Source organism: Corvus moneduloides, chromosome 2 (genome assembly GCF_009650955.1).
Source record: "Corvus moneduloides isolate bCorMon1 chromosome 2, bCorMon1.pri, whole genome shotgun sequence".
Taxonomy (NCBI): Eukaryota; Metazoa; Chordata; class Aves; order Passeriformes; family Corvidae; genus Corvus; species Corvus moneduloides.
The window spans coordinates 16,594,233-16,611,393 of record NC_045477.1 but is presented as its reverse complement, the minus strand read 5'-3'; the positions used below and the strand labels follow the sequence as shown (position 1 = coordinate 16,611,393).

At 39.8% G+C, this 17,161-nt stretch overlaps 1 protein-coding gene across 4 annotated transcripts in view; it reads right to left on the bottom strand.

The window, feature by feature from the left end:
* UVRAG (UV radiation resistance associated) overlaps positions 1–17,161 on the bottom strand; it is a 101,014-nt gene that overhangs the window by 67,812 nt on the left and 16,041 nt on the right. For 3 of the 4 annotated variants that reach the window (XM_032097727.1, XM_032097733.1, XM_032097740.1), the window contains exons 3-6: positions 16,179–16,213; positions 14,237–14,398; positions 13,362–13,436; positions 8,713–8,798 (exon numbers count right to left, since the gene is read on the bottom strand). In XM_032097727.1, the coding sequence (XP_031953618.1) occupies positions 8,713–8,798; positions 13,362–13,436; positions 14,237–14,398; positions 16,179–16,213 (358 nt within the window). Of the gene's footprint in view, positions 1–8,712; positions 8,799–13,361; positions 13,437–14,236; positions 14,399–15,244; positions 15,325–16,178; positions 16,214–17,161 lie in introns of all 4 variants that reach the window. The other variant, XM_032097749.1, reaches the window with a different exon arrangement.

Genomic DNA, 17,161 nt, shown 5'->3' with positions numbered 1-17,161 from the left:
CATAGAAGTTTCAATTCTCACTCTGAGACAGTGAGCAAGCCTAAGACTGGGATTCACTAAACAACTGAAAAGAAAGATGCACAAATTCAGACTGAATGCGTTTAACGCCCCCCGCCAGAAAGAGACCACTTGCTCTCCACTTGATTGTGTTCTTCCACTCAAGGTCACACAACTGATAAAGTGCTTGTGACCGCAGAGTACAGGCTTACGCAGTGGAGGAAGAAGGAGGTGGAACACTAGCCAATATTCAGGTGATTCATGTTTCAAAGCTTCATACTGCTGCACTTTCTCCTGGAAGCCACCCCCAAATTCAAATCTGAGTTTTCTTCCAAGAGAAGTGGAATTCTGCAGCTATAGTAGTCAAAACTCCCACTTGACAAGGATGGTCATAATGCTCTCAGGAGTGTTCTGCAGCTTCTCAGATTTCCATACATTCCCCACCCTTCCCCGCTTTAATTAGCAAATTTATTGGAGCATTTTCCCCAGGGCAAGATCTTAATCCCTTTTATTTGTTCTCAGTCAAAATGCTGCCTTGACTTTCCCTGTTGTGGTTGGATAGTTCTGAGGATTTTAGAGACATGATTGCATTCACCAAAATCTTTGCCCAGGCTGAAGAGAAAGCAACTCACAGCACCATTCTCATGGCCAAATCCATGACAAAGATGTAACAAAAATAAACAGCCCTGATGTTCACAAAATCTTCCTTCTTAGAAACTTTCAGATATCCATCAGTAAATTACTTAGACTCTCCTTCAGTGACACTTGGCTATTTAGACTAAAGATAAGGAAGACATTTTCTACAATGAGAATGGTGAAACACTGGCACAGGTTGCTTAAGATGGTAGTAGATGCCCCCTCCCTGGAAGTGTTCAAGGCCAGAGTGGATGGGGCTTGGAGCAACCTGGTCTGCCATGGCAGGCAGGTGGAACTGGATGATCTTTAAAGGGTCCCTCTGAACCCAAACTATTCTATGATTCTACAACGTGCTGTTTTTCATTAATTTCATAGAGCCAGAAAAAGGAGCAGGACTGGGTTCTGACTTCTCAGTATTGCTTCATTGACACCATCTTTTACATATTGTCACAAATAAAGAGGCAGAATAAAGCTACTTTTGAAGTCCTGCAAAGCTTTGTGTAATTCCTCTCAGAAGTGCTTTGAAACCAAATTTGACCAAAAACTAGCAATATACCTATGCTAAAAATGTGCCACTGCAAGGGTGGTTTATTCCATATGATATATTAGGAAAATTGAAGATCAGAGCAGCAACAGACTACTAACCCACCAGTTAACATACAAAAAAACACCTACTGTTCTTATGCTTCATGGACTGTTTCAACTTGCCATGACCCACGCCACTCTCTGCTACAGATTTTGGCAAAAGGCAGGCTTGTAAGTTGAGTGTTCTAATGACTGAATAGCCTCAGTTCCCATACAGCTCAGCACCACAGAGTAAAATGCCTGGGAATGTATTTGTCTGGAAGTCTGATGCCACTAATAAAAATCCCTAAGGAACCTGTCAAAACAGAGAAAAATCAGACCCCAGTTTTCATCTCCATCGCTGCTTCTCAGGAAGCCACCACAGCACAATTCCAACCCACAAAGTTTTCAGGCCAAGAAGGATGACACTTGTTAAACTGTTCATCCATTTCAGGACGGCTTAATTAAGCATACAGAGGCACTCTAGAGGTCTGATTCCAGCTCTTATTAATTCATCCTGGCCTTAGACCACCTGGATTTGCCTGTCCAAAGCCAAGGGGGGATGCCTGCCTGGTCCTGGCTGCTTATTGGGTACAAAGTGCTAAGTCTTCCAGGTGCAAATCTTCCTGTTTAGAAACATCAAACTTGGCCATCACAAAAAAAACCTCCCAATGCTTATCACTAGCAAAGGGATGTTTTAGCAGAGGAACTTTGTGATTCAAGAGCAGGTAAGAGGAATCCTACAACTTATTCCACAGTTAAGATGATGCATTTCCACATCTACTGGGAGAGGATGATGGCAGCAGCAGTATCAACACTGAAGTCCAAAAGTCTGCAATTTGATTGCTAGGATCTCATAGAAAAAGCTAGAGCAAGGCACTGCAAGAGCATTGGGTTATTTATTAGTGATCACCTTTCCTGACCCATTCACATTCTATAAAAGGATGGTATGTGACTGTTCCACCGCATGAACATCCCTAACTGTATTTAGAGAGGTTTTGGTCACAGCTATGACTTGGGACCCTTCTTTGAGTAAAGGATAGCAAAGGGAAAAGCTAGAAACAGGAGACTTAATTATCAGTGCATATTTTGAAATTTAACTAACTAGGTCTTATGTTGGGGAAGATGAAACAGGAAAGCCCTATAAATATGATTGCCTGACAAAAGATTTTGGGAATATGAAAACTACAGGCAACATCGAAATGAAAGCCACTTTTGAAATACCAAGTCTTAGTTACTGAACAACTGGAAAACAATGGTATGGCCGACTGAAGGTAATCCCCTCTTGATTAAACAATACCCTCTGCTTGCAGGCAGGTCCAAGGGTCAGAGCAGACCCTACTAGCTCAGCAGAAGGGGTCCAAAGAGTAGTTTTTAGAAGTTAAGATGTAACACTCTATGGTAATATAAGAACTCTTATAGGCTGTATGTAAATGCTATAGGATTTGTATCCTGTATTAGATTGGTTAGTGACAATTAGAATATTCAGTACAGGAGATGATTTATTGTATTGTAACCAGGACTTCACCACTCTCCATTCCATTCCATTCCAATTCCATTCCATTCCTCTCTTACTCTTCGCACACTCTTACACTCTCTCTCTCTCTCTCTCTCCTTACTTACTCGCTTACTCTCTTGCTCTCCTGGGCCTGCTCAGAGCTGCCAGCTGCAGCTCTAAGCAGTGCCCCTATACCCACGCCCTTTGCAATAAACCACATGTCCCAAGATCTGCCTATAGAGATCTCTCGTCTCCGTCCGTCTACGCCCGGTCCGACCGAACCCACCAGTAGTCCCTACAGTCTTTTCTGCCTGCCCTTATCTCTATGCAGCTACCAGCATGCCAAAAAGAATAGGGTAGCAAAAGCAACTCATTTCCATGTAGTCCCATCTAGTGCCTAGCTCCATTGGGTTCACTTCTTTCATGGAGATGAAGATGGAAATAGAGGAACTTCAGGGAAGTTCAAAAGGCAGTACAGCTTTGCACGGCTCGCCTCTGCATTTATCAGATGCTCTGCAACTCTCTGAAGTCAGATAGCCGGTGATGAGAGCATGTCTTCTTCCTCCTTTACCTCCTTTTAACCCCACTAAACAACTGGAAGCCTAAAGTTTGGAACTGCTACTTAAATCAATTATAGCAAAAAATCAATAAATCAATAGCAAAGTCTGGCTGAGCTCCTGTCAGACAGGACACTGATCAAGATGGACCGGTTTACAGAAGACAAGTCAATGTACCTGAGATACACCTTAGCACTGAGCAGCTTAAGCCCACGAGGCCCTTGTGCACTGCACTATTCCCTCCTCTGAGCTTATGAAAAACAGCTTCACTTTCAGCATAATTTCTATCTGCTAAAAATAGCTGCACAAAGGCAGTTACTACATTTGGCATACGCAATCTCAGTGACTCTAGTCTCAGAGAAACTACTCTGAGGAGCCACTAATAAGTTTTTAAGCTCCACGGCAGCCTACATTGACCATATATTTTGTCTTCATTTCTATTTTCAAAGATCAACTTCTTTTTATTCAATAAAACTGCTAATAAAGATGGAAGAGTTTAAATAAAAGCAAAATAACTATTTAAAAACATCTTTCCTAAAGTAAGCAGAGCTAAACAAAAAGCTGATTTTATATCATGTCAATATGTTTTAGCCTTGGGTCACTCAAAGGTGATTTTATGAATATCTCAGTTTCGGATCACAGACAAACACTACCAACATTTGTATTCTTAAATAATATCTCTTCAGTGACAAGACACCGCACTCTCCTTTAAATGAACACCTATATTACAGATGGCAAACCCTGAAGCAAAGCCTGTCACTTGAAGCATACCTCTGCCCCATTAACTAATACCAGAAATATTATTAAAATCAAATTCTGCCAGATTAGACACTAACAATATTAAGCAGCTACCTGGAGCTGGTCTTTTTACCCATCCCAGCACTCAAATTGTGACAGTATCAGATTTTGTTGTTGGTTTTGTTGTTAAGGAACACTTTTTTAAACAAAAACACAAGCAAAATGTTTTCAATCTGCACTAACTGGCTGGCTAAATACCATAAACACACCATGCCATCTGCTGAAGAACAGTTAAGCCACAGAGATGGCAGTTCTGAATAGAGTAATAAAAACTACAGGAAGTAAAACTTCAGTGGGGCAGACTTTCACTAGTTCTTAGAGCACTTTTTGTCTCCAGGCAGAATATGGGAGGATTTCAGGCATTCACACATTTAGAGGCACAGGCCAATTGCTCTCTAAGTGTCACAGCAACACAAAAAGCTGTTGCAGAATACACTATATTAATTCTTGTATTTAGAAATTGAAGTAGAATTTTAATACATAGCATTTTAAGCCCTTTCTTTAGTGATATCTCATCTTCCCAACACCACTTAATAATAAGTATCTATTTTTCAAAGCTTTAAGAAAAGGAAGGATAGAAAACCAAGAGAACACTAAATATAAACCTATTCTCATTAGTGCTGAAAACGTGCTGGGAACTTGATTATTGAGACATGTCCAGAACATGACCTCAGATGAATCTGGCCCATCCCAAGTGCTGTGTGAAAGGTAAAACATGTTACTTTATAACTATTACTACCAGCAACATAATGTTTAGAAAGTCTTTAAATGATCTCTTTTCCAGAAATATGACAAGGGACAAAACCCTCAAAATTTGAGCTATCCAGTTGATGTGGTGAATTTTTGTTTGTTAGGCCTTTTAAAGCAAATGGCTGGAAGAACATCCGTCACTTCCACATGGCACAAACAACTTACAAGCGGCATCATGTTTGCCTGAAGATCTTTTCCCTGTCCCAGAACAAAAAAAGTCATGAGCTGCAAGAGGTGCTGAGACCTCCTTTGTGTAAAGAGGAGTTGCCTGAATGTTTAACCTTTTCCTCCTGCTTAATTAACTTGTAAATCCATGTAATTCAGCATCTGAACACACAAGCAATATCTTAATCCGCTGCACAAAAAATTTCTACTGTTCACACACTCTCATTCCCAATTAATTTTTTTAATCAACATAATTTGAGCCAAGCATACACTTTCCATTAAGGTCTATTCACAAGCTTCAGAATTTTATCTATTCACTTCTGAGGATAAAAACTACATCACTTCTTCCCCCAAAAGCAGTTTTGAAACAGAGATCAACCACAGAAGTTCTCATAGCGCAGTCAAGAGTTAGGGGATGAGCTAGAACCAGTTCTCTCCATTTTGGCTATCAGTGGCTTTGCCACATCTGGCAGCATAGTACCACCACAACAACTGGGACTCAGATCCCACTGTCACCAGGGTTTGCTTCCTTTTGTAGAAGTTTAAATAAAGCCAGTACAAGCTGTTCTTCATATTCATATTTATTGTGAAAATATTAGGAAACCACATGTGCAGCTTATGAATTTTTGCTACACACAAATATCATGAGAAACTCTTCAAAACATGGTATTTATGTGACCAGATGCAAATCTTTATGGTGTGGACACCTCAATATTCTCTTTACAGCCAATGGACAGAAGAAGGAAGACAGAAACTCATTTCTTCCCAAAGTACATTCTGTCTAATGAATCACAATTCAAATTATGCCCATCTCTCTCTTCTGTTCGAAGAGGAACACACTCATATCAACTATCTTTGGAAGGAGTTCATGGGCTGGTTATTCAAGCATGGACTCCTGGAGGAGGTGGCAAACCAAATTACTTGGTAGGAGACAAAGGACACATGATGTCATATATGAAATGGAGTGTTGGCCTTTGCATATTAAGTGTTTTCAACTTTTAATTGTTAATTGTTTAATTATTGTTTATTCAAATTACCCATCAACCCAGTTGAGAGCTATTAAGTTCCAAAGTTATTCCCCTGATTAGTTGGTTCAAGAGTGTTTTACATAATTCCTCGTTAAAAATCCTTTGTTAATATTAAGTTCCGTAAGTTTGTTCCCCTCTTTAGTCCCTAAAAATTGTAAAAACCCACAATGTCTTAATTCCTGTATGTGTCCAAGTTAATTACCCTGTTTTTAAGAGTTCTCTGAAATATTTATAATCCAATTTTAGACCTTTTACCAAGTGTTCTTAACCTTTCTAAGTTTTAAGTGAGTTTTGAGCTTTGCCAAGAAGGAGACCTTCTAACTGACAGGGAGTTATTTTTAGAGCCTGGCCATTGGTCAGCAGCTCAGCACCATGGCAACCTGGAATTTTAATGAGGACTTTTCCCGCCCTTGGAGCCGATGACATCTTTCCCTTAGACAGCAGCGAGCCATTGGCAGACTGAGATTACCTCACCTCAAGACACCACCAATCATCCAGGACCATGAAGGCTGGACAGCGGACGGTCATGGGCAGGACCCAGACTTTGTAAAACTGCTGGCCACCAGCTCGGAGGGGCCATTTTCACCTCAGATTAGCTGCTGGTGAAGCCTGGTGGTAGGAGCACAGGCCTCTACCTCTTTCAAAGAGGCAATTTAACCATTCAGACTTTGGGGTAGCTGAAGTCTCCACAGCATTGTAAGGTCTCTGCCTTGGGACTTCTGAGCCGGTTCAGCCAACAAGGTCTCTAATCACTGCAGACCCGGTTTTTGGGTTTTTTTGGCTTTATAATTATTTTGTACTTGGAATTTTTTTTTCTGATTGTTCTTTTAATAAATTGTTCTTAATTATTTTAATTAAGAACCAAGAGTTGTCTCATTCCTCACAAGTGACAAAAAGGGACAAGAGATTATTTTAAAACAAACACCAGGCTTTTCAGCTTGATATCAAAGGTAAGCAGCAGTATAGAAAATTCACCTGTAAAAAAGCAGAGTTAATGTGAGAGGGAATAGAAAGGATTCTAAACTACACAAGAGGACTCTGCCTTAGTTCCTGACAAACTTTCCCAGCTACAATGAAATCAGACAAAAATGACACCTAGGTAGAGTCACAAATTACAAGTTTTAACTTCTGCTGGAACTACACAATGCAATGTAACCCCCTTGATATGGCATGCAGAATCCACTGAAATACAATCAGCAGCAGGCCTGGTTCTGAGGCCTGGAAAACACTGTTCTTTTGGGACAAAATAAAAAAGGAGGATGTCTCAGCTCAGAGACAGAGCTTATCAGAAACTAAACCCAACAGCATGCTTAGGCACTGTGAGAGACTGAGCCTGGACTCTTCCATCCCCCCAAACTGAGAGAAGCTCCAGTAGTCAGGGTTCAAAACAGCACTGGTAGGCACTCAGCAAAATGAATTTTATCACAGCTGACATCTTCATTTCTTGTAAGCTTGAGGAAAACCAGTCAGGCATGTTCAGAAGAAGGATTACAGATCAATTACACAGGGCTAGACAGGGGTCCAGCTGGTCAAGTTAATGACCAGTTAGTAGAATAGTGAGGTTTTTTTCTGGAACGTGCTTCATACTACATAGATGTGCACACAAAATGTGAAAAACACTCATGAATAAAGTATTCAGGGTATACTTAATGTTAGTTAGTACAAGAGCTCTCTTCTAATGGACTGTGCCAGAATGTAATCAGAACTTTCTAACATCCCCCCGGTTGTTTCCCACTAAAAGCACGGAAAACAAACATTTAGAAAGTAGCCTTCAGTTTAAATATGCTTTACAGGCTCAAGAAACAGCACACTCAAATTTTCAGAGAGCTTAAATACGGAAATCTGAATAGGCAACCTAAGTTAACTTTTCCTCTCTTCAGACAGGCAACACTGACACCTACTGTCAACACGATCAAATGGATTTAACTTGTACAACTGATACAAAAAGTCAAATGTATTTTTACATAGACTTTTGACAGCATATTAAACATCTCCTACTCAAGGGTTTCCTTCATAGCACATCTACTGCCTTTATTGCAGACCTGAAGTTATTAACCTGTCTTGTAAAATGCAATTTATACAAAGATTCCTCAAGACCAACCTACTGACAGTGGTGGACAACAATTATATTTTTTCATAACTAATATTTTCTAGTAACTAATATTCTGCTTTAATATCATCATTAAAGCAGATCTGAAAAAGGACATCTTGCTTAACTGAATACTAACACTTCATGTTTTTTATCACCACAGACATTTAAGTAGCCACCCAAAAGCAAAAAACCACAGTACCTTTCTTAGACCACATCTGTGTTGGAATAACTGGGTCTCGACATATGTTCTCTTGTATTTAAACAAATTTTATTGCTGTTGAGAACAGAGAAGGGGCTTTCCACAGAAACTTTCCAACAAAGAAGCTCCATGATTTTGACATTCACAAGGCATGTCCATGGGCCAGCTCCACAGCCAGTCCTAGGTTCGGAGCACTCAAGAATCCACATGTAAGAAGCCCAGTGACATCCACAGAACACACATACACCACACCCCAGCTCCTCACTATGCAAGTAAATTGGCAAAACCTTGGTATCTTCTTTGCACATTCCACACCAGAATGTTGAGGTTTTTTAATATTTGGAAAGATCCCTTCCACGCACACACACACACACACACACACAAGAAAAGTTACAATAGCTTTTACAAAATATTATCAAAAACCTTACCTAAGCAAAGAGAAGACATCATAAGAGTTACGAACACAGTTCTGATCCACCTGGAGAAGACTGTTCTTCAGAGTATCTGAGTGATCCTTAAGACAAGGAAGAATTATTATTTAAAAAATAATTTTAAAAAATCCATCTTGACTAAGAGCGTGCACTTTTAGTAGAATAAATGATCTTGCATTTAGTGTATTTTAAATCTGTCTTTATACATGTTTTATCTATGGTAAGTAGAAACAATACCACTTACCTATAAAAGGTATAAAAGACCTATCAGTTTATCTGTGTTCTAGACACACAGTGTGTTTTCTTGAACTTTAATCCATAACTGAATTTTATGAACAGAAACACTTGAAAACTGCAACTGACAGCACTGCCATTCTTCAGCTTCAGACCTGAGAGCCCAATCAGTCACGTGCCAGAGAATTACATGACCACGAGATAAAGCTCTATCCTTTATCCATGCTGTAACACATTAAAAGATCAAAGTAATCTTAGTTTTGAGAAACGTGAACAAGTTTCTGGAAGTTACAAAGTAAGAATAACACAAAGTTGTTCTTTTAAGAGACCAAAGTGCCCATTCCGCACAAGAGGGATCAAAAGAGTAACAGACGAACACCGATGCCTTATGATTCAAATGCCATATATTGAGCTTTTCCATATCAGGCACAGTCACACAAATTCCTAGAAAAGCCACAAACTCGGAAGTGTTCCTTTACATGATAAAGTAAATTTTAAGCAGGTCAAGCCACCCAGCAGCACTGTCAGAAAGATTATGGATTGCAGGAAAAAAGGCACTTATTTTAGTGTATAAAGCAGCCCGCCTGGTACCTGTGATCAGCCAGCTTTGCAACAGATAGAGATGGATTCTGAGTACCACAATCCCTGCCTACAGATTCTTTCTTGCCCCAACAGGAGTCTGTCTCCATATAGATGATGTTGAAATTCAGAGCTAAACGTCAACATCTCCTGACACAACTGTGTTAACCATAGGCCATACAGCAGACATTCCTTTCCACCAAAAATATGGTTCCACCTAAATAATCCTGAGTTCTACATGCTATGTAGCACATCACACTGCTACAGGGACACCATCCCAGCAGCTCTCTCAGCTCCTCATTTCCATTCCCAAGATACTGGATGCTAAATTCTGAAATCCAGACAGCCTTCCATAAAAAAATACCAAAATAAAAACATCTTAATGTCTGAAAGAACTAGGATGGTGGAAAACTGAAAATGCACAAGGTACCAGCATCATCATGCCCTGTCTCTGGAAATGTTCAAGGCCAGGTAGGATGGGGCTTGGAGCAACCTGATCTAGTGGAAGGTATCCCTGCCCATGGCAGGGGGGTAAAACTAGATGAGCTCTAAGGTCCCTTCCAACCCAAACCATTCTAGGATTTAACAGCATGAAGTTGATGGTGTTTCAACAAACACTGCCTTCAGAAAGCAAAGTGCAACATTTTTCAGAGAAAAAGAAGACTGACCTAGAATAACTGGTTTTAGAAGTGAAAGAATTTGCAGCAGCAATCTCTTTCAGCCTTTTCTTTTTCCCCTGTGCTACAGTGTTGAAAGGAATTTTCCAAAGAGTCAGGCACCAAGTGGTGTATGCAAACTGTTCTACCCTGAGGAAATTTATAGAACATGTAATGTAAGGGTTTCAGACTTAGCTGTTAGGAAGTTTACCCTCCAAAAGAGCACTATGTCATTTTCTCTGCCATGTTTACTAGATATAGGCACATATACTTGTAAACACACAAAAAGGCTTTGCTTGTGCAGAGTGGCCAGGATCTAGCTGCTAAAAAATACTTAAAGAATATGCATATGTGGGGAAAGACTCTACCTACATTGATGGAGACCACAGACGAAAAAAAGAGAGAGATACAGCTTTCCAAAGATGAGGGTCTTTTCTTCTTGATGAAAGGAAATGAAAGCCACAATTCAGCATCCCTAAAAAAATACACCTTATTTTTCTTTTCCCCATGCCTCTGACAATAGTCAAATTATTTTGAGCTACAGAGAGCTGTATTGACTAATTCTGCTTTTACTTCTTTAAGGAGACAACAGAAAGCTAGTCATTAACTAGAACTTGCTTCCCTCAATGTACTTTCTGAAAAGGTATCACTGCAAGAACAAGGGTGAGTTCTATCAGTTGGAAGCAGCAAACATAAAATGGTTGAAAGGCAATCTGTAAGTCAGGAAGGCATTGAGGAAACCAGAGGAAGAGAAACCTGGCTTTAGGAAAGCTACTATAGCATCCAGAATTGATTATGTTGAATCTTGGTGAATACTGGTTTTACACACAAACATGAAGCCTCAGACAAAATCAGATTCAGAAAGCTGCTCAAAGATAAGGAACACTTTAAATCTAGGTTAACAGCTTCAGAATAAATTCCTGAAGCACACATCTATCTTATTTAAACATTGGTCCAGTTCAAGCAACACCAAGTAAAGGTTCAGTGTATGATTAGTAGAGAGGGTGAAACAGAGAGGAACAAGTGCTTCAGTGGTCCAGTGCCAGAAAGGAAACAGGAAAATACATTGGACATGGTTCTGATGAAAGTAGCAGAACCCTGCTGAAATATTCCAGCAAACTTACTGCTGCAAAATAATAATAAACTTGTTCAAGTCCAGAAGTTGGAGGTACAATTATGTGAAAGTCAAATGTGATCAAGAACAAAGCAGCTATATTGGCAGCACACTTTTGTATTTATACTGAGAAGAGAAGCTGTAAACACTGGAAGAGTTACTGTCAGACATCTATAGTAAAGAAAGAGTACCCTTCAGTGCTCTCAGAAGGCACACACAAAGGGTTTTGAAACCTTTGAAACCCAACCTTTTTAGTATCCACGGCAGTAAAAAACTTGCAACTTGAGTAAGAACATGACTCAAAGATAACATTTTTTTTCAGCATCTCAGCAACAGCCAAGTTGCTGCTGGACAGAAGAGAGGAAGAAAGGTAAAAACTCCTAATACCTATATATTATCAAGGATATAGAATTTAAAAGTTTTATGACATCTCTAGAATAAAAAGTGAAGAATCAGTGACAGTAACAAGAAAGAGGCTCTGGCTATGGTTCTTTTATTCAGGTAAGACAATTACTATACTACAATTGCCTGCATTACTTAGAATTTGTCCACCAGTAATGCTACCAGAGATTCCTACTTTGCTTCTCTACCTGACAGGCTATGACTGTATTTGCAACAGAGATACAGAATGAGGAACCTGCATGGTGAGAGACCCAACCTGCAGTGCTGCATCCTGCGATCTCCAACATCAGAAGGACATGGAGTTACTGGAGCAAGTTCAGAGGAGGCCATGGAGATGCTCTGAGGGCTGGAGCCCCTCTGCTCTGGAGACAGGCTGGGAGAACTGGGAGTGTTCAGCCTGGAGAAGAGAAGGCTCTGGGGAGACCTTAGAGCCCCTGCCAGTGCCTAAAGGAGCTGCAAGAGAGCTGGAGAGGGACTTTGGAGAAGGGCCTGAAATGACAGAATGATCCTAGTGGGTCCTTTCCAACTCAGAATATTCTGTGACTCTGTGAGTCTGGGACAAGGGGGAATGACTTCACACTGACAGAAAGCAGGGTTAGACTGGATATTGAGAAGAAATTCTTCCCTGTGAGTATGGTGAGGCCCTGGCACAGGTTGCCCAGAGAAGCTGTGGCTGCCCCATCCCTGGAAGTGTTCAAGGCCAGGTTGGATGAAGCTTGGAGCAACCAGGTCTAGTGGGAGGTGTCGCTGTCCATGGCAGGGGGCTGGAATGAGATGGTCCTGAACATCCCTTCCAACCCAAACGATTCTATTATATGATTCTATAACCAAAACCAAGAAGTACCTTTAAACCTTATGAGCTAGGGAACAAGTCCTGACAACAATCAGAAAAAGAAGATAATGTCCCCATCTTCGAATTCAGGCCCAGGCTGTCAGTACCGAAATCCTGAAGAACTACAATTGCATCCTGCTTCAGGAAAACTGAATGCAGAAAGTGCAGCTGTGTGTCAAGGAGTCATCTCCTCTCCAACCAGGGACTCCTTAACACAACCTATCTGTACCACAGCACTGCCAGCAACAATTTGGGATTAAAAAAACCTGTCAGATGCAGTATTTACAACAGGTAAGTTTAAATCTTTTCATCATCAATGAGGCAATAATCATAGGCAATACTGGCTGGACAGGCACAAATACTGTAGTGGATACTTGAGGGAAAAAACCCATGGAGTAAAACAGGTGCAGCATGAGCAAATAAACAGCTTCCCAGTAAAGACCTACAAACTCTAGGCTTCAGGCTGATAACCAAAACTTTGTGGTTTTATATTTGCCATGAAAATGAGTCTTAACAACAACATCATTTTCAGTATGTCCTATGTTTGAATGAAATGGCTGCCTCAAAGAATATAGTCAAAGCTTATTTTCAGTAACCAAAGGATTTTTGGACCTTAAATGCTACACCCTAAGTCTTTTCAAAACACCACAGATATCCATGTAACCAAGGCAAGATATTAGTTCTTATCTGTCATGTCAAAAAAATATTTCTTCTCAAAACAATGCATTTTAATGTTCTGAGCATCCAAATGTGAAAAATCAAGCTCACTGATTGACTTTCAGTTTGTCACCAGTACCAACAAGCCAGAACAAATACAAGACACCTTTACCTTCTGTTCAAATGAAGCTCCATAATAACCATCATTGAGACCAAAAATAATCTCATTTGGGTTTCTTGCATGGATCTGTAGGGAAGGAAGAAAACAAATCAGTTTACAGCCAGCTTACTGCACATTTTCACACCAAATGAACAAAAATTGTTCCAAGAGTCTAAAGCAGTTTTTTCATCACCTGTAATTCTAGAAGTACATAAAATCTCAAGAGAAAACTGAATTTAACCATGGAAAACCTGTTTGCTTCACACTTTAACAACAGTTACTATGTTCAGCCATTCTACTTTGAAATCAGAAACACTAGCTGGAGCGTCTTTCCTATTATTGTATTTACAGGTGACAAAAATAACTAAGAGAGCGGGAAACTTAACAGAGGTAAGACTCGAGAATTCAGTCTGGAGAACAGAAGGCTCCAGGGAGACCTTAGAGCCCCTGCCACTGGCTCAAGGGGCTCCAAGAGAGCTGGAGAGGGACTTTGGACAAGGGGGAATGACTTCTCACTGCCAAAGGGTAGGGTTAAATAGAATATTGGGAAGAAATTCTTGGCTGTGAGGATGGTGAGGGCACAGGCTGCCCAGAGAAGCTGTGACTGCCCCATGCCTGGAAGTGGGCCACGTTGGGTGGGCTAGCAGAAGGTGTCCCTACCCATGGTAGGGGGGTGGAACTGGATGATCTTTAAGGTCTCTTCCAACCCCAACCACTGCATGATTTTATGATTTAAAGCTCTGATGTAAACTAACATGATATCTGTAATCAAACTTTAAAATACAACCTTTGAAGACTCATTTCCTTTCTTAGCATACTACACATTAATTAATCCAGATGTTTTGTTTCCTTAAGAAGAAAGCTGAGAAAAAATGTTTTCACGTTACCTGCTGGCCCAAGTACTTTAACCCATCTAGATTGACCTTCCATTCAATCAAAAGCTGGAAGTGCTCCTTCTTGCCACCCCAGATCCTCACAACAAAACAAGAGACAGAGGTATCAAGACGATCAGGCATTATTCCAAAGTCCAGACTCCTCCATGTTGGATTCTGAGTATTCAAAGAAGGATAAATACAATTTAAACAGGCTGACACTAGTCCAAACATTGACAATTCAAAAAGTAGCAAAGCCCCCCTCAAAGATTTTAAAAAATCTTAAGAATGAGGAACAACAGCCATTTCAAGGTTCACAAAGAGTTGAAGCCAGCAATCTCTGCTGCTTCCTTACACTGTTTGCTAGAGAGAATTCCTCAGTTAAAAGGTACATGCTGTAAAGTACTTCAGAAACTGTGAATGGGTTTTGCTTCCTTCCATTACAAGACATCAAAGAATTTACTTCAGAAATTACTAATTCAGTTTAACCAAATCAGGAACTTTCAAAATGGAAGTAACATTCCTTTCACAGTTATAATTCAGCTTCTGAAAACCAGTGTATAGCTTGTATTGCCAAAGTTAAATGCTGATCTATTCCCCAATAATTAAATTTGCACAATTTGCTGACATATTTGTTCACATTCTACTCCTCCTTGACTGATGCTCAATCCTCAAATGCTGTCACTAAAAGCTCATCTTTATTCCATGAGATCAGACTTGCACCCAGAGCTTTTCAGAAGCAGCACACATTAAGCTAAACTGCAAATTCCATCAGAACTCGGATTTGCAAACACAACGTTCCAAGAATTTCCACTCATCTCTAACAACATCCAAAGAACTGACCCAAGCTGTAAGAAAACCAAGTCAATCCAACATTACTAGTGCCAAGAGACAACAGGGTGTCCAAAAGCAGAAATGGGAAAGTGCTTTTATATATATTTCTCTCCCTCCTCTGCTGAACACAGAAACAGTAGCTCCTCCAAAACAAAAAGTAGGAACCGACCACCCCATGAAAGAACTTGCCTTCCCTTCTAGCACTTAAGCAGCTTGGAAATGGCCAAGCATCCCTGAACTGGGATGAGCCAATTTGGAATAAGATGCCTCTGAAAAGAAGGGAGAGGCAAAGTTACCAGTAAGTATTACAGAAGAAATGCATTAATCAAGTTCTCCTAACAAGAAAGGATATTTCATAGCTATTCAGGCACAAGAATACCAGGTCATTAAAATACCCATAGGTGATATACGGATGTCCTCAAGACATCTTTTATTTAGATTTTTGTTATTCCATCGCTTATGTTCTGCAGTTAGTTTCCCTTTTTGTTTTTCCTTTTCCTGATTTAGAATAGAGAGAACTAAAAATCCTATCAACTTAAGAGAGAAATTGGAGAAGTTAGCAGTCTTGAGTATGCAGACAGCTTTTCTTCCATTCAGGAGAGTTTCAAAGCATTTATCCAGGGTGCTATAAATGGAGCAGTTCTACCTTGTTAATGCAGGCATTAAAAAGTCTTCAGCAGGTTTTCAAACTCCCTTAGCCAACATTTGCAACATCCTACTCCCATCCTACTACTACCCTTCCTCATTTGTAATAAACTGTTCAGTTCTGGCCCCTTCACTAATCTAAACTGAAAAATTTGGAAAACCTAATGTTTTCAAACTTCAGTTTCTTACAGCTATTAGTTCTTCAAAGAACTTATGTATATATATGGCAGGTACATGTTCCTTGCTGTTTTCCTACACAACACAAAGATGCTAATAGAAATCAGCATTTCTACTACTCAGTAGCTTCCTATTCTAACCCTCATGAAAAGAATCTGAAAACGAGGAGAAGAACACAATGCTCCTAACAGAACTGAACAGTGGAAAGACACATTAAACAGTTGTCATTCAGTGGAGAAATCAATATACTGCAGAAAATATAATTTTTAAAACAAAGTTTTTCCACATTAAATGAACTTACCAGAGAATTCTTGATCACCTCACTCTTATAAAATTCTAAAGGAAAATAAGTAAAAAAGCACCTTTAGATTACCTTAAATACTGATACAAATCTTAGTATTTGAAACAGAAAAAGTTAAAATAACTAACACTCAAGAAAGACAAACGTTAGTGGGTCCAGTTTTTTAGTAACTGATTCATGAGAAAGACTTTGAAATGTAGTCATGCTTTTGACTAAAATTACTCTTTCACACTTAGTTATTACAAGTCATTATTTAAATGTAGCATTTCGTCTTTATACCCATGATAATTCTCAAAGTTTACTGAGGCTTCGATTTCTGTGGAAAGAACATGCCATGGTACTTAATAGTATTTGGATGACATTTGCAAAGTAACTGGTTTGCCACACACCATCTTCCTGGAACACAGAAGCTTGGACAAATTAATTACAGAGCTTTCTTGTAGAGCGAGGGTGACCTGTTCCAGGTGCTCAGAGAGGGAACAGTCAAGTTACCTGACAGAGGTGCCAACAACCCTGTATTTAAATGGGAATAAGCAACTGCTGATGTATGAATAAGCAACTCCTGATGCTTGGCTTTCCCAGCCAAAGCAAGAGCTTAAAGACTTTAGACAGACAGCTCTAGAGGCAGGAATACAGATTTTGTACAATATCCCAGCCCACTGGAGACCAAGGATAAAGCTTTGATGAAGGGCAAAACAGTCCCTAACACTGAACACCACAGAAACAGTCATAAGTGACAGGTTCAACCAACCACCACAACAAAGCCCAGGCAGCAAGCTAAAGTTTTGTATTCTTATCCTTCTAAAAAAAATAAACAAAGCAAGATACCAGATTTGGCATTGTGCCAGATGAAAATAAAAATTAGGAGAAAACCAACATTCGTCTCCGATCACACCAAAAGGAGAATAAAAACGTATTTTTTAATAACATCTCTCCACAATGAAGAGCTATATACTGTAGTGGGAAAGCAAAGCAAGAAAGAG